The 20,203-nt window shown below is 49.2% G+C and overlaps 5 protein-coding genes across 5 annotated transcripts; 2 read left to right on the top strand and 3 right to left on the bottom strand.

Annotated features, from left to right (window-relative positions):
* The first annotated feature begins 164 nt into the window (after positions 1 to 164).
* Positions 165 to 3,117, top strand: COCSUDRAFT_67088 (hypothetical protein). Its single transcript, XM_005645598.1, has 7 exons — positions 165 to 357; positions 520 to 585; positions 773 to 1,050; positions 1,469 to 1,653; positions 1,895 to 1,995; positions 2,225 to 2,366; positions 2,695 to 3,117. The coding sequence occupies exons 1-7, from the start codon at positions 341 to 343 to the stop codon at positions 2,815 to 2,817; spliced, it is 912 nt and encodes a 303-aa protein (XP_005645655.1). The 5' UTR covers positions 165 to 340; the 3' UTR covers positions 2,818 to 3,117.
* A 165-nt stretch (positions 3,118 to 3,282) lies between these two features.
* COCSUDRAFT_48282 (hypothetical protein) lies at positions 3,283 to 7,722 on the bottom strand (the record flags this gene model as incomplete). Its single annotated transcript, XM_005645597.1, has 10 exons — positions 7,630 to 7,722; positions 7,184 to 7,382; positions 6,899 to 7,052; positions 6,393 to 6,580; positions 5,916 to 6,063; positions 5,425 to 5,586; positions 4,862 to 4,956; positions 4,397 to 4,505; positions 3,803 to 3,982; positions 3,283 to 3,465 (listed from the first exon to the last, which is right to left on the bottom strand). Exons 2-10 carry the CDS (start codon positions 7,261 to 7,263, stop codon positions 3,283 to 3,285), a joined length of 1,299 nt encoding a protein of 432 aa, XP_005645654.1. The 5' UTR covers positions 7,264 to 7,382; positions 7,630 to 7,722.
* Positions 7,723 to 9,562: 1,840 nt separating this feature from the next.
* COCSUDRAFT_17882 (hypothetical protein) lies at positions 9,563 to 9,913 on the top strand (the record flags this gene model as incomplete). Its single annotated transcript, XM_005645596.1, has 2 exons — positions 9,563 to 9,691; positions 9,839 to 9,913. Coding segments are annotated over 2 exons (204 nt in total), but the record flags the coding sequence as incomplete, so codon positions are not given.
* Positions 9,914 to 10,243: 330 nt separating this feature from the next.
* On the bottom strand, positions 10,244 to 12,046 carry COCSUDRAFT_24911 (HD repeat domain-containing protein). Its single transcript, XM_005645595.1, has 7 exons — positions 11,706 to 12,046; positions 11,549 to 11,606; positions 11,321 to 11,419; positions 11,167 to 11,244; positions 11,008 to 11,072; positions 10,697 to 10,877; positions 10,244 to 10,541 (listed from the first exon to the last, which is right to left on the bottom strand). The coding sequence occupies exons 1-7, from the start codon at positions 11,783 to 11,785 to the stop codon at positions 10,437 to 10,439; spliced, it is 666 nt and encodes a 221-aa protein (XP_005645652.1). The 5' UTR covers positions 11,786 to 12,046; the 3' UTR covers positions 10,244 to 10,436.
* Positions 12,047 to 17,065: 5,019 nt separating this feature from the next.
* Positions 17,066 to 17,740, bottom strand: COCSUDRAFT_43456 (ALG3-domain-containing protein; the record flags this gene model as incomplete). The annotated part of the gene is made up of 2 exons (XM_005645594.1): positions 17,066 to 17,270; positions 17,526 to 17,740. 2 exons carry the CDS (start codon positions 17,738 to 17,740, stop codon positions 17,066 to 17,068), a joined length of 420 nt encoding a protein of 139 aa, XP_005645651.1.
* Positions 17,741 to 20,203: the final 2,463 nt, after the last annotated feature.

The following is a 20,203-nucleotide window of genomic DNA, read 5'->3' as shown; positions in this document are numbered from 1 at the left end:
CAAAGGCCCCCAATCGCCAAGATTCACAGTTTTTCCTTGCGATCCTTTGGATTCTTCCCTTGTTTGCAGCACGTGCGTGCAAGCTGTCCTCCAAGTGGTCCACTCAACCTGCAGGGAAGTATTCGCACATCAAAGAGCACTTGGCTTACCTTTTACTTACATTGAGAAATTCTCTGGTTCATAGTCAATTTTTTGGCTGAAGTAAGGCAGCCTTGAAAGCGCTTTGCCAGTTGAGGGGCTGAATATAGCGTGACGGTACCGAGATTTGCAATGAGCTGCAACTTGATCGATCCTTATTCATTTCCAGCGATATAGACATCAGGGGGTTATTTGATCGGCAATGTATCCTTCGCAAGAGTATGTCGCTGAAGCTGACCTTTTGTTATTGTCACATCGCTTCCTTTGTGCTGTTTGCCCCTGCCATTCCTGTCTGATCTTCGACTGTTCGTGTCACTTTTTTGTGATAAGACTCCGGGAAATCGCACTTCTTCACTGAGCACTCTCTTCCTCCCTTTGCAGGCGCCTGAAGCAGACCACAGAACTAGTCACGGAGGTCCCTGGTTGCCGACCGCTCAACCGTGATCAGTGAGTTCCTCAGTCTGTTCCACCTCTTCTTGTTCTAGGTTTTTTTTTTTTTTGATTGCAGCGTGCCATCTGCCACAGATTTTCCATCCTCCATTGCCTGCCTTCTTGTGTCCTTTGAAAGCCAAATCCCACATGACCGCCAGCAACTTTACTTGTCAAGCTTGCGAGCTTATATTTTCATGCGCAGGTCGCTGTACGAGGTGCCAGTGCGAATGCGCGACGGCCGCATAACAAACCTGCGCATCAGCCTGCCGCCAAACTTTCCCCATGGTAGGCCAGCGCTGTCAGTGACCCACCCCATCCGGCACCCTTGGGTGGATTCCGCGGGCCGCCTGTCCTTCCCTGCCCTCGACGGCTGGGCCCCCGGCCGCTCCAGGATCGCCGCCGTTGTGGCCGAAGCCAGCACCAGCCTCTCGGGGCAGCCCGCCCGCTCTGATGCATCCCCTAGCCCCCAGCGGCCCAGCGGTGAGTTTTGATCTTGTCAAGGCCATGCCACCTAGCTTGAAACTTCGATCGTCACCCCCGTAAAGCCGTTTGCTGTTGTTTCATGAGACATGTGATCCTTGGCCTTGCGCTGTGCAAGGCATGTCATATATGCATCATTTTGCAGGAGCACTGACACAGCCGAGCTCCTGCTGGGCCCAGTCTCACAACAGAGTCTGTGACTTAGTGTAATGAGACATTTGCAGCCATAACATCAGGGTCCTCTGCGCACACTAGTCAGCAGTCAAGATATGAAAGCGCAGCGATGTGTATTCCTCTGGACCCTCATGCCACAGATGATCTCTTAAGTGGGGCAATCCATCACATGATACGCATGGCAGGGATGCTTGAAGACAGTCCCGTATGACAATGTAATCAATAATTTGCTTTATGTCAGCAGGCGCCAGCCCGGCCTTGGCCCCGGTGCCGCGGTTGGCGGCGTCGCCGAGCAGAGCGCCGACGGTGCCGAGCGAGTTCCAGGAGCTGGCCGCCATGAGCATGGACGACCTCACAGAGTTGCTCTGCGATGAGGCCAAGTACACCACCTTTGTGCAGAAACAGACCGCCAAAACCCACATCGCCCAGGTGCGGTACATCGTATCTGAGAGAACAGCTGGAAAGTTGCCAGTCAATAATCGGGGATGTTTCCAACTTTACCAATGCGCAGGCAGCGTTGGTGACTTTCTGGAATGTTGGATGACCATGCGTTCTGCTTTGATTACGACGGTTTAAGTTTCTTCTGGAGAAGCTTATGAGTCGTGCGGAACCATGTGCAAATCGCAGTCACATACATTATTGTGACATCCTGCATGCACTTGCTGACCAGGTGAAAGCCCAGCTGCGGCGTGGGAATGCAGAGCTCGCTCGGGCAAACCTGGCAAAGGAGGGCCTATTGGGAGAGCTGCGGAATCAGATTGCCATCATCAGGTGTGGCGAGCCGTGCACGCTGTCTCAGCAACTGATGTGCCATGAATAAGTGCATATGTCAAGCTTCTTGTTTTCATTTCTTTTCTAGATGCCATGCTGGGCGCTGATGTTGACAATGGCAGTCAGGCATTGGATCAGCCCTAAGTTGGATGGAAGCAATGTAATTTGACCTGACTAACTGCGGCTCTTTCTGGCAAGAGTGGCAGTGAGTGAGAGTGTTGTCTGGCAGGTCATCGGAGTATGCGGCAGTGAAGGAGTCATTTGATGAGAAGTACAAGCGCCAGCAGGCAGTGATTCAGCCGCTGCAGCCGTCCGCACTCATCGCTACTCTTGATCGAGCCGCCAGCCAGGCCGACAAGGACAGCGACCAGGTGGGGCCCTTGCATCACCCTCTGGCCTTACGCAAGTGCTATTGAGATCTCCACTGGACCTAAGGTGCCAGCTTGACCTGCTGTACATGGAAACATGATTTTGTGTATGCACCACAGCTCTCTGAGTTCCCTTTTGAAAACTTGATTTTGGGTATGCATTACAATTCCCAAATGCCAATTATGTAGCAGCTGCTTCGAAGACAGACACCCATGCGAGCTTCACGAGGGTGCATTGTGTCGTGCAAGGATTGTGCAGGAAAAAAACGAGAAGTGATCATGTGATTTTTTGCCAGGATGGGAAGTAAGCGGCCTGCATTGGCTGATGCAGGTGTATGAGAGCTTCCTGAAGGGCGATGTCACCGTGGATGTGTTTGTGCCTCAGTATGTGAAGGCGCGCAGCCTGTTCCACCAGCGCGAGCTGAAGAAGCAGGCAGCACAGCAGACCCTCTGACAGTGATGGTCGTAGTGAGCCTAGAGCAAGGCACAGTTTGGAAACATGGCGTTTTCTAAACATATTAAATACTGCAGATGCAGACATTGGCAGTTGCCGTTTTGCATGGCGTGACTAGCGGGTGGGTGCGGCAATTATTGAGGTGGCATTTGCTAGCCAGAGCTTGCTGCTGGGAACATCATTGTTCCAGATATTGGGCATGTACAGTAGAATGAAACCCTGAACCATGCATCGTGTCGTGTACATTATCGTCTGTAATGTCAAAGAGCTGGCCCAAGGGCTAGCCCTGAAAATAATTTCATCATATTAGCATCATTACCATTACACGCTCACAAGCCGAAGATACCTTACAATTAGCAGAATGCTGGAATACGATGTCCTGCTATGATAGCAGCGCCACCTTGATCAGCGTGCTGTCTTCTCTCAGCCAGTCCTGATGTCAACAACAATGCTCCTATACTTCGCTCATGTCTTCATCTTGCGCGGCTTGTCAAACACTTGCTCAGTGCCTGTCAGCTTCTTCTCCAGCTTCTCCCTAAGCGGGCGCGCCTCAGGAACCAGCAGCTCGTCAAACTTGCTAGTGTCCACGTCCACCAAGTGTGTGTGCTTAGTGCGGCCGCGCCGGCCGAAGTTCTTGACTTGCATGACCTGCGCAGACACATGCAGAGTTACCACACGCCCCATGCCACTTCTGCAGTGGAAGCCATTACTTCCTATCATTTGCCATACAAGCTGATCATGGCAAAACTGCCCATCATGGCAAGTGCGACCCAATTATCACCATGCGAGCATTGTTCTCAGGCAATTAAAAAAGGCTGCTTGGGTCCTGCTTGGATCCGTCAAGGAGTACGACGCGTGGCAGCCTTAATATAAGCACGTCTGCAGACGCACCTTGCCTCTGGCAAGCTGAGCTTGTAACAGTTGTAAGAAGAAACATATTGCAGTAGTAGTAAGAGTGTCAGAACTATGAGGGGCGCGTGCGCACCTTGGGCAGCACGGATTTGTCCATCTTGTCTTCGCCGGTGGGGCCGGAGTAGTCGCGGCGGAAGATGTCGTCCCCGCCGACGGCGTCCATGCCGGCGTCGCCCGCGTCCTGGAAGAAGGCGCCCTTGTGCCAGTACTTCTGCAGGAACTTCCAGCTCTTCTTTGGGGCGTTTGCGTCCACCTGCAACATGGGGCATGGATGAACTTTATGCACAGTCCTTGCACAGTCCTGCACGGCACCCTTGCCAGATGTCTGCAGGCCGGCACACAATTTTATGGCCCATTGCAAGAATGGGCCGCATGTTGAAAAGATAGGTGAGGACCCTCCAACACAAGGGCCGCCCACAAGTGAACAGTCAAGAGGTAGCAGCCGTGCCGACCCTCGAACCGCTTGGAGGTTCCACAGCGTCGTTTCATTGCATACCGGTTTTGTACAGTACTTGGCAATGCGTGGCTCATAAGAGAAACAGACAATGGCAGATAGGCAATGTCCGCCAATGAGGGGTGTGTCAGTCAGGTAGCAGGAAAACGGTGTTCCCTACTTCCCTCAAATGCAAAACATTTCCGTCGGTGAGGGGTGTAGAGGGTGAGTCACCTTGGGGTGGGTGGCCTCCCATGCGCGGCGTTCGGCCTCGGTCATGTTTTTGAGCGCCTCCTTCTCCTCAACCTCGCGCGCCTCACGTTCACGGCCCTCCTTCTCTCGCCTGTGTTTTCACAAGTGCAACACACTCCTCGGTTTCTTCTGGACATAACCCTACAGTCATCAAAGATTTATTTTCTAATTTAGTATTGGAGAAGTTCTTCGTACTAAACACTGCTGGCCTGCAGGTGTGCGATGACGCCGGGCGCCATATTAATCACTGCATGCCTCCTTCCCCAGGGAGTGAAAGAGGGTGTCTGGGCATGCATGCACGCAAGGGCCCCTGCATTGCTGGCTGCGTCGACCAATTTTTTCACCCTTTCATATATATATACAAGCGGTCTTTCTTGTACAGAATGGAGTCTGGTGCCAGAAATGCATGGGATAGAGCTAGAAAGGGTGCTGGGATATTCAGTGCACCTGATGCGCGCCAGCTCCCTGGCCTTCCACTGCTCGTACTGGGTCTCCTCATCCTTGTCATCTTCGGTGTCCACGTCACCAATCTCCTTGGGGCCCTGCATGCAGCAGAGACCCAAACACTCACTCAACACGCTTTTTACCATTGCAACCGACAGCCCTTTTGCAGGAAAAATTCTTTACAAGTAAGTCAATCTTCACACAAAGGCTCAACATCACGGAAAGTACAGCAATTGGTATCTGCAAGCCCCTTCCATGAGCTCCCTCCACTTGTGGGAAGAATGCTTGACAGAGGCCGTGTCATGCAAGCCTTGATGATAGAATGAAGGGCATGCATGGGTTTATCGGCGAGCGAGCATGCTCGACAGAGGCAGTGTCAAGCACTTTTTAAATAAGAGAATTCAAGGCATACATGGGTTCCCACGGTTGATTGGGTTCTGCTTGGATCTGGCTAATCCCACAAGGGGTGGATTTTGCCAGCCTTTACCTGCAGCTTGTCTCCAGACTGACCTTGTCTCTGACAGGAAAAGCGTGGAATAAAAGAATAGGAAATTTCAGCGGCGTACCTCCGCGGCGGCGCGCGCGGCGGCTTCTTCGCGGGAGATTTGGTCGGAGACGATGTCGCGCGTCTGCAGCTTGCGCGCCTCCAGCCGCTGGCGTTCCCTCTCTAGCGCCTCCTCTTCTTCCCTCTCCATCGCCTCCCTCTCCGCTATCGTGTCCCGCTCCGCCTGCCGCACACCAGACCCCAATTTCATCTCAACACTCAGTGAAATGAAAAATATTCCCAAAAATACAGGCGTGCTCTATAGGATGAATGAATAGATAAATTAAGAATGCATTATTCTCTTTGGTGGCACCGCTCGGTGCCCAGCGGGCGTTGTTCGTCCTTAGCAAAACTGCTGGCCGTCCTGAGCGTGGGATATGCGAAGAGCTTTGGTGCGGCCTCAGGACAGCCAGCAATTCTGAAGACGGACAAACAGGGTGGAAGGCCAGATATGTAAGATCTGCGCATGTGGAGTGCGAAAAGCAACGTTTGGGGAATGAGCCGGCCAGATACCTTGGGCACGAAGACCGGTTTGAGCATGGCGCGGCCGACGCCCTCATCTTCGCTGTCGGTCTCATACTCCGACTCATCTTCATCCTCTTCCTCTTCTTCCTCGTCAGCCGCAGGGGCCAGAACTTCCTGCTCCTGCTGCCTCTTCAACCTGCCACACCCAGCACCCTCCTTCAGCGGGGTCTGCCGCCACATGTCACAGGCATGCGGGCTACAGTCAGCACGGAGCAAACATGGATACTCTGTGTGAGCACGTATAAGCATGCAGCTACTTCTGTAAGGTTTGCATGTGTCAGCCCCAAATGAGGACAAGGAGTGTCTGTACTGCAATGCGCAAGGCTGCAGCGTCAAGTCCGTCCATTGGCTGCCCCTAAAAGGCAGATTGATTGAGCACCAGGACTCCTGCAAGCGTCCAAAGCCTGCAGCTGCTGCACTCAGCTGGACTTGAAAAAGAACAAATCTCCAGGGAAACTCACGCACCGCTCGCGCACTGCAGCACGCCGGGCCTCCCTGTCCTCGTCGTCATCCTCTTCTTCCTCTTCGTCTTCGCGCTGTTGTCGGCGCCGCGGCACATCCCCCGCCACCTCGTCCTCGTCGGAGTCTGCCGCTCTGTGGCGCGCGATGATGCGCGGAGCCGCCGTCTCCTCATCGCTGCCCTCCTCCCTCCTCTACACACAGATTGCGTGAAAGTCAGGTGTCTGTGTTTGTATCAGTAAGCACATATTCTGCAGGTCCCCCAGCGACCAGGTGCTGCTGCCTAGATCCCACTTTGCTGCATGTCTACTTGCAGGCTATCAGCGAATTGTCCACCAGCACTCTCCGCTATTTGCTCGTGACAGGCATGGGGACGTCAGTTGGGGCAAGTGCAACATGGTTACATGCAACACATGATCAGGAGTGAAGCTGGTTCATGGGTTCGCCTCTAGAAAGAGAAACATGTGGAGGCTAGAACGGCCGAAGCATCAAGACACAGTGTGGAGCCACACCTCTGCCAGGCGCCTCAGACGGGGGTCTTCTGCAGCCTTGACTATGACAGGTGGGGCGACGGCGGTCACTCCTGCCTCGTCATCTTCTGACACATCTGACAGCGCCTCCTCCTCCTCTCCCTGGTACCAGTCTGGGGCCTTCCCTGGCCAGTACCTGCGCAGCAGAAGGGCAATAGCTCGACAGAAGCTTGCCACCCGCTTGATCTGCAAAGAGCAGTCTTTTTCTCCAGCATGCATTTGATCATCAGCTGGAAATTCTGAACAGAGCATGGGCTGGAGAAATACCTCTTCACGGAGGCCTGCTTCACGCGTCCCTTCTCCTGCTCGTTGTCTGCTGTGCTGCCAGCCAGACCGCGCGCAGACATGATTGATTACTGTACAGTGTCAGTGGCTGTCTCAGCAAGAGAGCTCTCTGCCCCTGCGAGGCTCTTTGATGTGGCAGGAAAATTGCAAATTAAAAATTACTGCCGAGCCATGAAGGCACCTGCAGGAGTCATTCGTAAATAAGTCATCTTCTGGATTGGGAACGAAAGGAACTTTCTACAGCTTGCTGCACACCGAAGAGATTGTCGTTGTAGATCCAGAAATTCTTGAGATTGCATGGGACGACTCAATGTGACAATACACGTGAAGAAAATAATAAGTTACAATATGATCTCTTTTTGATATGAGCTGCTCAGGCTCATCATCAGCAAAGCACCAAACAGTCTGAGATGTGGAAAGCAACTTACCACTGCAGACTCCAGCTTCGAAGATCGTGGATCAACAGCTCAGCTACTGTTGATACAGCTTCAACAGAAAATAGTCTTCGGAGCGCCTTTATGGCAAGCTTCTCCATGATCAACTCCACAGAGTCGAGTTCTTCAGGTTCATCAAATCCCTTCGTCTATTGAACCTATAGCTATCGATGTGGACTTCCTGTGGTCTCGGATCGAAAGATTGCTGCTTTGAAAGGAATATATGAGCCTGTACAGTGAGCTCAGCACACAAAGTAACACCAAATCAGCCAGTCAAGATAGAAATTGGATTTTGCTTGTCGATTTGGCTCTGCTGCCGGTCTAGATCATGTCTCTGCAACAAAAGGCATACACCGGATCTCTTCGTCGCGGGTGTTTGCATGAGTTTCCATCCTTCAGAGTCAAAAGTACGTCCAGGCCCAGCAGAATTGTGACACGCGCCCTAAAGAGCAGGGAGCAAGTCAAAAGCAAGGCCCCGATCGGCCGAGGAAAAGAAGAGGACGCAGATCGATTCAAGTAAGATTATATGCGATGCTTCAGGCCCCTGAAATGTTGTATGAGTGGCCGTTGCTGTCCAATATATCATCTGAAAGGTATCGTTGCTCCAATGCCCAGCGAACAAATTTTTGCTCCAAGCTAAATATGGCCCTGGAACCTGCAGATGGAACCCCGCTACTGCGCGCTGGGCAAGAGTTAAGGCAGACAAAGATGTGGATGGTACGTCAGCACTTCTGCCATTTCGTTTGTTCCGATCCAAATTGATTTCAAGGCCAGTTGTCCACCTAAACAAGGGTGTTCAACTTTGTTAATGACTCGCAGGTAAGTACAAGACTGATACGTGGGAAGAGGGCGGCGTTGCTACCATCACACCTCTTTCAGGCTCGCCCTATGTGGTGGGTTCCAGCACACTGCCATTCTTCACCCCAATACAGGAATTCTTCTTGCCAGGTCGCTTCATTACAGATGCACTGTGCCTGGCAACATATCAATGCAAGATCTGATATTGTTTCAGGTGTGGCCAGTCATCCATTCAAAATTGGTGAAGCGAGGCCTAAAGTCCATTACTCCCAAGGAGGTGAGTTGGCGCATGCATTATGACTGTATGCACTGTGCAATTCTATAGGAATTATTCAGCTGCCCAGGACCTTCTCGAATTAGTTGATGTATTGGGATTCTGCTGCAGGCCTTCCAATTGCAGCAAAGAGGAGCTACACTTCTGGACATGTAATCTCCTGACCGTACCTCTTGCACTTTCCTCTTGGACGCTGTTGTGTAGTGGACCATCTTTCTCTTTCTATAGGTAGCTGTCTATAAATATGGTGCTTTTCACAGCATTTGCGGTCATGCTCTGAAGAGAGGCACCGGCAAAGGAGGCAGTCTCTTTACCAATAGGCAAAGAAATCAAGGTGGAAAGGAGAGCAAGGAACGATGTTCAGGGTCGGTAAGGATGAGCGTTGAGGAGTGATGAGGGTGCGCTGGCTGCAGGAGGCCAGAGTATCAGTATGAGTTGGAGCGCATTGAGGGGGCAGTCAATGTGCCCATGTTCCGGAAGGTGGCGGGCTCCTCTCCCTGGGATCGCCTGAAGAGAGTTGCCATGGGCGCACTCGCCATGACAGCCACCGGTGAGCGGCTGCTTTTCTTGGGCTCCTGTGCACAGGGATTTCATCGATGCCTTGAAAAGGACCCACAAGAGTCCGACGTGCTTCACATAAATCTAAGCCGCAAAAAGACAAACCGCACTCAGCAGCCACAGGCTATTACTTCGAGTGTACATGCTATGAAGGCAGTTATGCCAACAAGAAATTACAAGGCAAGCCTACAAGCAGCAGCAGGCATGTAACGATACTGTATACATGCAGAGTCGGATCCAGACTTTGCTGCCAAGGCAGCAGCACAGCTGAAGTCGAGGAAGAAGGTGATTGTGTACTGCGGGCGGGGAGGCACCATCAAGACTGGGTTTGGGAACGAGAAGACCGGCAAATTCTTCAAGGATGATCCTGAGCGCGCGTTTGGCATCGAGTCACGCTCGCTGAAGGCCTGCCATGAGCTGTTTGAGGTGGGCTGACCCTTGCCAGCCTCTCAATATCACCACCAAATATCATTTGTTGCCCCGTATCCAGTCTATGCTTTGTCCCTCTCATCAGAGACGCTGGAATATGATTGGTCGGCAGTGAGGTGTTGTCTTACAATTTTCTTGATGCAGGCTGGCTTCAAGGATGTGCTTCATTTGGAGGGCGGCCTTTCGCAGTGGAGGCATGAGGGTTACCCTATTGAGTGATACATGTGCTGAGCACCGATGCTCTCCAAGAACAGTATAGATCTACTACTGAATACTACATTCTTTATTGATTGGCCCTGCGGCTCCTCTTCGAAGCAGCGCTCGGCTCCTTACTGTAGGTGACCAGCTGGCTGCAGCTGTGATTCCGCGGCCGCAAAGTCAGTGTTTACATTCATGATGAGTAGTCTGTCTGGACAGCGGTGTGGACAGCGCTGTGGACAATAGCCTCAGCTGATGCATTGAATTGGAGTCATCAAATAATGATGACCAATGGATAATTTTGTCTTGGTAGGTGGCAAATCAGCTGATATTGCCACGGAATTTTAGCCTGGGCTTGATCATAAGGTCAACAACACGCGAGGCTGTTGTAGACAATAGTCGATGTACATGTGTACTGGGAGTCCAACAGCCATGGCACTGTAAATTTAGAAAGTAGCAGGAAACGCCGGAATGGATGAAATCTCAACACTACTACTCAGTACTCAGAGTCTAAAATGCAGACTGTGAGAAACATGGCACAGGTTCATAATAATCCATCCCACTCTCTGTAAAATTCAGTGACAAACTCCTCCATGAACCTATGCCTGTGCTGCGCCATGCGCTTGCCCGCATTTGTCTTCATCATGTCCTGCATGCGCAATAAACACCTTCATTTCACAATGACTATTTCATCCAATCAGAGCAGGACACACTACAACATGGACGCTGCATGGTTGAAGTGTTCGCCTCACGGTGGTAGCATCAGTGCAGAGAAATTAGAATGAGCCAGGCTGCGTCATGCACCTTCAGTTTAAGCAGCTTCTCGTGGAAATGGTTGATGGTGGTCTGCTGGAAGCTCTTGTCCATGTAGGCCTGCTTTGTCAACCCATCCCTGGGCTTCACTGAGGGGTCATGCAACACCCTTTTAAAACATCCCCCATATGTGAAGCATCTGGCGATGCCCACAGCTCCGATAGCATCCAACCTGCACCACCCACAACTTGACAAACTGGTGCCACGCCAAATGGGTAAACGCGAGGCATGTTCCCACAGACGTCTCTGAGATGTTCTCAAGAATATCTCAGCACACCCGATCTAGCAGCTGCGCACATCACCTGTCAGCATCCTGCACTACAGCAAGCTCCCTTGTGACATGCTGGCAGCCGCTTGCCAGCTCATCCTGCAATTGGAATAGCATTCACAACTTGTTAGACAAGAGAAGGACATGCAGGGCAACCCTAAATTTTGCACGGTAGAAAACGCGCTACACACACCTTAAAGCCAATGCCAGCAATGATCCCCAGAATGGAATTCATCTGGTCCGGCTTCACATTCTGTGACTCCAAGAATGCCTGCCAGGCAACACATTGTCAACGCGGATGTGGTAGACGACGTCATGCTCATACCAGGTATGCCTCTGGGCAATACCTGGACAGTAGTCCTGCCAGCATCTTTGCAGCCGCTGTATTTCCAATCAGCCACATCATGCAGAAGAGAGGCATGCTCTATGATTTCTAGCGAGGCTTCCTGCAGCAAGGACAGGCATCATCAGCAAAGCGCATTGATTGATTATCTCTGTTGTTTTCAGGACCACAACTATTTCATCCTCTGCAAAAACAAATGGAATGACGCTATTTGTCGTGATGTGCAAAACACCTCCAGATTTTCCTGTTCTGCTAAAGACAAGGCCAAATTTCTGACTCGATCGATATGCCTGCACCAACAAACGGATGATGTGAGATTGGAGAAGTCGTTGATGACCAGCACTTTGACACGTAATCTGTTTTTAGAGTTGCAGTCGTTGAGTACCCACCACCAATCATGGCTCGCATCTGGCCCAAGCTTAATAAGTTCCTGGCGCACAAACTCTTCTGTCACAACTACATCAAGCATTTGCTATTATTTCGAGAGAAATTCCGCTGGAAGTTTCCACGCAAGCTATCACAACGACGCCATCTGATAACATACGGCCAGCCGGGTTCACACTGCTTGCTCGTAAAGGTATTTGCAGCGAGTTAAGAAGCATGGAGGTATCGATTGTATGGATCCTTCTGTGTATCCAGCTTCTGCATGGCATTAACGCACCCCCTGAAACTCTGCTGCATGTCCAACTGTCATTGCAAGATGATCAAGAGAAGATTGGGACATGTTGCCAGAAATGCGAATTGGTACCAGTACCCTTGAGCACATATATATGCATGCGATGTTGCAGAGCATGTTGACACGTGCCAAGCTGGAGATCCTTTCTTCCCATGCCAATCTCTCACACAAGGAAATCTAGGGAATCTTATTTGTCCTTGCCATTGCCTGCTCAATGTGTCACACAAATGCTGCGTTTTAGGTTGGGTTGTCATGGCCTGCCTAGGGACACTGGCTCTTGGGCCAGGACTCCCGAGCTGACGGGTACCGTGCTTGTACATTGTGTGGACCCGGCAGTCTAGGCGATGAGAAACATTTAGTGTTCGAGTGCCCACACCTGCAACTTATTAGGGACAAGCCATCCTTCACTATTTCAGTATCCTACATATATGTTGCAGTTCTTCTGGCAGACTGACTTGATTGGGGTTACCAAATTTGTATCAGATCGTTTGGATGTGATGCTGGGCGCTGACTCTGACGATCAGAGTCAGACATCTGATCAGCCTGAGGTGGCTGGAATAGATGTAAACGACTGACTGACTGACTTACACATCGTTGCACAACATGAATATGCTGAAAGCTGCGAAACCTTTCTCGTTGAATTTGCATGATCCAAAATTGCTAGTGCACTCCCAGAGGACACCATCATTGATCCAGTGATTTTGCATCTTAGAGGCCATGCTCTTAAGGAAGCTTCTACTCAAGTAGATAGGTTCAAATATCTAGGCATTATATGCTCTGCAAGTATCATACATGATGTCAATGCAACCAGAAGTAGCCAGCAGGCTGAGCAGAGCAGCTGAAGCATACTATAAGCTGAAAAGATTGAAAGGTTGGGGAGACAAGGATATCTGTCAAGGAGTCAAATTGATTTGGTATAAAGTCATAGTCCAATCCACTATGTTAATTACGTTGCAACAATTGAATGCATGTGAGACATGGGCCATCCAGATCTAGATATATAGTCATGCAAAAAAAATTAAATTTTTAAAAAGTTGAGATTTCCAAGATGAAATGCTTGAGAAGCCTCTGTGCACACGTGGTATTAGTCTGTTGGATAAGATGGTCTGATGGAGATTCGTGCAACCTTAAGGTGCAAGGTACCTCAGGTCTCATATTTGCTCAGGTATAGACGCCTTCAATGGTTGGGACGTGTGGCTAAAATGGATCCTGCTAGGATCCCATCAATGATTGCATGCAGATGATAATATTATGATTAATCAGTACAATTTTAGGCACGGGGCTAGATGCAGACCATTGAAGAGTTGGAATGCCTATGTGAGAGATGACCTTGATGCTATTGGGCATCCATATGACTGGTGGATCCGGGTCGTCGTCATAGTCGGAGGAAGTCCCAGAACCGCCGATTCGGCGAGAAGACAGGAAAGCAATTATTCAGGTGTTTCTTGAAGTACCTCGAGGACAAGAAAACGTGTATCAATCTTAAAAAGAAACCGGGTTGCACATACCCGTCCGGGAGATCGCAATATCCCGATCGGTATCAAGCTGCACTCTAACCATTTTCACATTACACCTTGACATGATTGTCACAATAAGAGCCGTCCATAGATCAAGATTCCTAGTTATATATAAATGAGGACATGCACTTAGGAAACCTAAGTTAGGATATCTCCGGTTAGGTGACATTCAACCCAAACTTAAGTATGAGCAAGAGCCGCTGAGTACTGAGTACTCAGGCCTGCCTTGCCAAAGGCTGTAAGAGAAGTGTTACCGTCCTCGCAGTTATATAATATCATATATGGGCCAGAGCTTTACATACTAGACTGCGCAGAATGCATAAATTACCCATCCGAAATCGACTCTACCCTTTCAATTTACCTGAAAGACGACCTCACACTTCTAGATCGACTGCATGCAACACAAGGCTATTGCAATTGACAGGTCTTCTGTAATTCGCAACTAACAAACGCTGTCCCGGGCCCACACAGCGGTAAATACTCTTCCCTACTCGAAAAGGTTGATTAAGCTCCGCCTAATGGGAAACTGTGCTTGTGCGCGAAAAAGTAGTTTGTTCACATGGTGACACCCGTACGGTTACTAAGAACATTCCATCATAGCATGATGCGACATTGCAAATATTTGCATCAACATAGATTCATATTATGCATGCACGTACACCTTGCATTTCATCCATTGGCAATGGCGACCTACTAGGTCGCCATTGAAGTCCTAGTAGGACTTCAAGTTCTAGCTTGACCCGGCCCAGGTGGGTGGATCCCGAGGATCCACCCACCAGCGATCAATATTGTTGACAATGCGCACTTATCAACAACTTTCGAAAAATACGCAAGGATTGGAATCAGCCCCGTATAGGATGTAATTGCAAACGCTGTCCCACGAGCAAAGCGTACAGCCATTGCTGAGTGGCGGATACACGACAATTTTAACACTTATTAATTCCAGAAATGGGTCTCCTGAAGAGGCCCCATCGAAGCATTGTCCCAACGTTGATAGTCCAGAAATGTCAGAAAGGAAGGGATTGTTGTTGATGTATACGCATGTCTCAGCTTCCGGTGTAAATGGGACACAGGACGTTATATTTTGGAGCACCTACAAAAGCAGTCTATAAAGTTAGATCACAAGTTCATATAGTGCACCTCCAATAAAGTTTGCAATGAATGGTGTGGGTTTAAAGCGCTAATTCTTTGAGGTTAAACTTGCGTTCTAATCAGTTTAAAATTTCACGATATCAATTCAATTGTTGCAACCGAACAGGAAATTAATCTCCATTCTCTTCGAAATCATCAACATACGGGCGAATAACATACCGTGAAGCCAGTGATACTGGTTAGCACATTGTTAAATGTGATAGTGAGAGGCCCATTTATAGTCCTCAATACCTGGTAGGATGCAACATGATGGTCCTCAACACATTTTTGTTATTCAGGTCGAAAGTTCCATTTTAATCTGATTTTGTTAGCCCTAGCTATCTCTATTTCAGTAAAGAGCGAAATATTCAAACTTGGATTGGTTACGGTAAGGTTTTGTACTTCAGTCCCCGCAAAGTAAAATCTTAAAAATACATCATGTTCCCAGGAGTGTCCCAAGAATCATTCTCTTACCGGAAATCCGCTTATGGTGGTCGAGACATCATTGCCAAACTCATCGCCCTTGATTAGCATTGCTCCGTTGACGGTATCTAGGGCCTAAATGGAATGCGAAGGGAATTAGTTACAAAATTTCTAGTATATAAGTGTGCCAAGCAGCCACTATTCATGGTGCCAACATTGAATGCATCCAAGGGTTGCAAGGAATGCACGCTCACTGAGGCAATAGGCATATGACCAACAAACCGCATAATCACTTTGAGGCTAGATTATGTCTCTAAGAAATGCACTGTTACATGCATAAATTATTGATATGTAGAGCGGTGACGGAATCCGGGATACTCACGTGTTCAATGGTGTGCCGGTGGAAGTCGGCGTGCTAGACTGCAAGAGGATAGCAGTGGTAGAAGTTGATTGAGGAAACTCCGGAGTGCTGGAAGGCAGAGGGGTGCTCGTGACAACTTGAGGTAGACTCGTTAGACTCTGCGGAGTGGTTGTTGGGGTCTGCGGTATGCTCGTGTGAATCCCTGGACATTAAGCTGAAGTTAATATCAGCCAGAGCTTGCAACAATTGCCGCACATCCTTGTCAAGGCTTTCAATCAGGGATGACTTTGCAGATTTGCGTCAAAGACTCTACTCGGAGTAGATGGCCAGTCCAGTCCAGATTGCAGAACGGAGCGCTATATATGCCCCTATTAGATTAAGAATTCCGCCTTGACATGCCTGCATTTCAGAAATACTGGGACATCTGACGACGTTTAGCTTGTTCGGAGTGATGGTCTCACCTTTCACGAGAAGTTTGTTGACAACATTACCCTGCAAGACACGCGAGTATCCATTGACTTGTTTAGCCAATATTTAACACAAAAGAGCAGATGCAAAGTCCTGCGAGGCATTGCAATCTCTCTACGCAAAGCGTTGTGAAATGTGTAGGACAAAGCGTTCACAGAGACTGCAGCGCACCAGTTTGTCCACACCAACTGTTGCCTTAAGGCGAAGAGCCTCAGGAAGCGTCAGCCCTTGTCCAGTTACCGGGCTTGGGGACAGACAATTAACAGCGAGAAGTAGCAGAAGTAGATTTGAAGCCCGCATTGCTCTTGCACACACGGCAGCTGCCGGGGTGCTTGTGAGGTGTGAGTAGTCCAAAGCCTACTTTGTGACTGCAGAGGCCAGACTGCTAGAAGTATCTTGAAGAGACTCTCTTTCACCTGTCCAGTCAAATTTGACAGGGTCAGGGTTCCGTTAAGGCTCGTCATGTCATGTCAACATAGGGTCAGTTGGTTTAGAGTCCCCTGGTCAACGGGTAGTTGAAGAACAATTCGTTCTATTCATTACCCCTCCAGCAAATTCCCAGATCATATTGCCGATTTGCTGCATGCCAAGCAGTGCATCCTACTGCATCTCAAACACAAAATATGTCTAGCCTATTATCATGATGGGCTAAAGGCTGAGGCCAGTTGTTGGCTATGTAGGCTATGCCGTATGTTGGCGCCGCGAGCCGCTTTGAAGCTGCCTGGCAGGTGCACCCGTTCAAGCATCTGTCTTGCCCTCGGATTAGAGATACAAAGTACTAATATGATCCATGCACAGTAGTCTCAGGAATTACCATCACAGTAATGCCAGGTGGGTTCCGCACGGGACAGCAGTAGCTGATGCAACTGTTCAATTGAAGGCTACATTGAAGACTGCTAATACATGCCATACACAGACCCATCTGTAGACCCAACTTTAGGTTGTTAGTCATCAAATAGCCAGAAGTGTTGTAGTTGCGCAAGCATGCTAGAATCTGTGTTACTCTTCACGCTCAAGGCAGAGGCACTGACCAAGACGTAACGCTGGCCCCTGACAGTGCCACTTCAAACTCCCATGACACCTTAAGATTGAATTAGGTGACTGCAGCGAAGGCAACCTCAACAAAAGTAAGGCCATACACCCTGCGCTTCATCCAGGGCTGGGATCCCCGCTTTAGTGCGTGCGATCACTTCCGCGTTCAGCAGGCGCAAAAGCCAGCGCTAGGAGAATGAGCAGGTGGCAGCCCAGCAGCGCCAGGGAAGTTTCTGGAGTTGAGGGGAATATATTGAAGATGACCTCTATGCAGAGCCACAGCGACAGGCGCACTGTGGTGGGCAGCCGCGTGCACCAAAGCAGCAGTGGGATCGTGTGGTAGTACCTGCAGCAAACATTCTTGTCAATATTCCACAAGACTGTTGGGTTACTACCGCAATGGTCAGAATAGGCTCCTTGTAGGCATGCACTGCTCACAGCATGCATTGCAGCAGCTGGAAAATCTGCAGGAACGCCCCATAGCTGAGGTCATGTCAGGCACATCTTGGGCACTCAACCCGAGCAAGCAGAACTCTTGTCAAGAACGCTAGGAAAAGCAGGGTGGGCCCACATCTGAGATTTGTTCAGGGCTGGGGTTCACCAGGAGTAGAACTGGTAGTGCAGCGTGCGCGCGCAGACAATGCCAATGAAGTTCCCGCTGAAGACCAGGAACAGGATGTGGGCTGCTGGCAGCTGCGGCAGCTTGGGCAGCCGCGTCTGGTTGGCCGCAGGCGCAGGTCTCTTCTGAGCCACCCTCCCTCGCAGGCCTCCCCTCTGCTTTTCCTGAAGCTGCACAGACAGTACCAGCCGATGCATGACTGATTGTACCACCGCCCACAAGCCCCCTTCCTCCCTGCACCACCTGATACGCAGACAGATGACAGCAAGTCAGCAACAGCATGCCCTGATCACCCTCGCCCACCACTGAATTTCACTGACAACACGCTGCCATTGACTGCACTGGCCTGCCCTCCCTTTAAGGCACAGAGCGCTGTCTTTTTGTTGCATATTCCTAGTTATATATAAATGAGGACATGCACTTAGGAAACCTAAGTTAGGATATCTCCGGTTAGGTGACATTCAACCCAAACTTAAGTATGAGCAAGAGCCGCTGAGTACTGAGTACTCAGGCCTGCCTTGCCAAAGGCTGTAAGAGAAGTGTTACCGTCCTCGCAGTTATATAATATCATATATGGGCCAGAGCTTTACATACTAGACTGCGCAGAATGCATAAATTACCCATCCGAAATCGACTCTACCCTTTCAATTTACCTGAAAGACGACCTCACACTTCTAGATCGACTGCATGCAACACAAGGCTATTGCAATTGACAGGTCTTCTGTAATTCGCAACTAACAAACGCTGTCCCGGGCCCACACAGCGGTAAATACTCTTCCCTACTCGAAAAGGTTGATTAAGCTCCGCCTAATGGGAAACTGTGCTTGTGCGCGAAAAAGTAGTTTGTTCACATGGTGACACCCGTACGGTTACTAAGAACATTCCATCATAGCATGATGCGACATTGCAAATATTTGCATCAACATAGATTCATATTATGCATGCACGTACACCTTGCATTTCATCCATTGGCAATGGCGACCTACTAGGTCGCCATTGAAGTCCTAGTAGGACTTCAAGTTCTAGCTTGACCCGGCCCGGGTGGGTGGATCCCGAGGATCCACCCACCAGCGATCAATATTGTTGACAATGCGCACTTATCAACAACTTTCGAAAAATACGCAAGGATTGGAATCAGCCCCGTATAGGATGTAATTGCAAACGCTGTCCCACGAGCAAAGCGTACAGCCATTGCTGAGTGGCGGATACACGACAATTTTAACACTTATTAATTCCAGAAATGGGTCTCCTGAAGAGGCCCCATCGAAGCATTGTCCCAACGTTGATAGTCCAGAAATGTCAGAAAGGAAGGGATTGTTGTTGATGTATACGCATGTCTCAGCTTCCGGTGTAAATGGGACACAGGACGTTATATTTTGGAGCACCTACAAAAGCAGTCTATAAAGTTAGATCACAAGTTCATATAGTGCACCTCCAATAAAGTTTGCAATGAATGGTGTGGGTTTAAAGCGCTAATTCTTTGAGGTTAAACTTGCGTTCTAATCAGTTTAAAATTTCACGATATCAATTCAATTGTTGCAACCGAACAGGAAATTAATCTCCATTCTCTTCGAAATCATCAACATACGGGCGAATAACATACCGTGAAGCCAGTGATACTGGTTAGCACATTGTTAAATGTGATAGTGAGAGGCCCATTTATAGTCCTCAATACCTGGTAGGATGCAACATGATGGTCCTCAACACATTTTTGTTATTCAGGTCGAAAGTTCCATTTTAATCTGATTTTGTTAGCCCTAGCTATCTCTATTTCAGTAAAGAGCGAAATATTCAAACTTGGATTGGTTACGGTAAGGTTTTGTACTTCAGTCCCCGCAAAGTAAAATCTTAAAAATACATCATGTTCCCAGGAGTGTCCCAAGAATCATTCTCTTACCGGAAATCCGCTTATGGTGGTCGAGACATCATTGCCAAACTCATCGCCCTTGATTAGCATTGCTCCGTTGACGGTATCTAGGGCCTAAATGGAATGCGAAGGGAATTAGTTACAAAATTTCTAGTATATAAGTGTGCCAAGCAGCCACTATTCATGGTGCCAACATTGAATGCATCCAAGGGTTGCAAGGAATGCACGCTCACTGAGGCAATAGGCATATGACCAACAAACCGCATAATCACTTTGATTGATTGCTTGATTCAATCCAAGTTGGACTCCCTTGGAGGACCCTTGTACGCATTTGTAAAATGACGTGTAGGGAAACACACTTGAAACACTATCGTGAAAATGCTTCAAAAGCTACGGTCAGAAATGAGATCCACACCGGGAAGCCATCGATGGCGGTAAGGGCAATATTGTTTTGGAGAATGAAGTTGCCTGTCGAAGTCAAACGCTGCGCAAATGTATAACCACGTGTAAGTCACACATCATAAATCGCAACCAAAAAGTTTGAACAACATGATCTTTAATATGCATCTTGGACAAAGCAACGTCATAATCGCAACAAAAGACAAGAATGTGGCTCCTTAATAAAGGCTCATGAGTGGGCAATAAGACTTGCCTCAAGGCCTACGAGGGATGTCAAGTCGGGTAAGTTCTCGAGGAAGAACTCCGCGAAAACAATTCGAAGGCAAGAGTTTTAAGTCAAATCTTGAACCCCCGCATGTTCAACGAGGTCAAGGATCACGTCATCAAGCTGACT

Source organism: Coccomyxa subellipsoidea, assembly GCF_000258705.1.
Source record: "Coccomyxa subellipsoidea C-169, whole genome shotgun sequence".
Taxonomy (NCBI): Eukaryota; Viridiplantae; Chlorophyta; class Trebouxiophyceae; family Coccomyxaceae; genus Coccomyxa; species Coccomyxa subellipsoidea.
The sequence above is the reverse complement of the archived record's forward strand: the minus strand, read 5'-3'. Positions and strand labels throughout refer to the sequence as shown.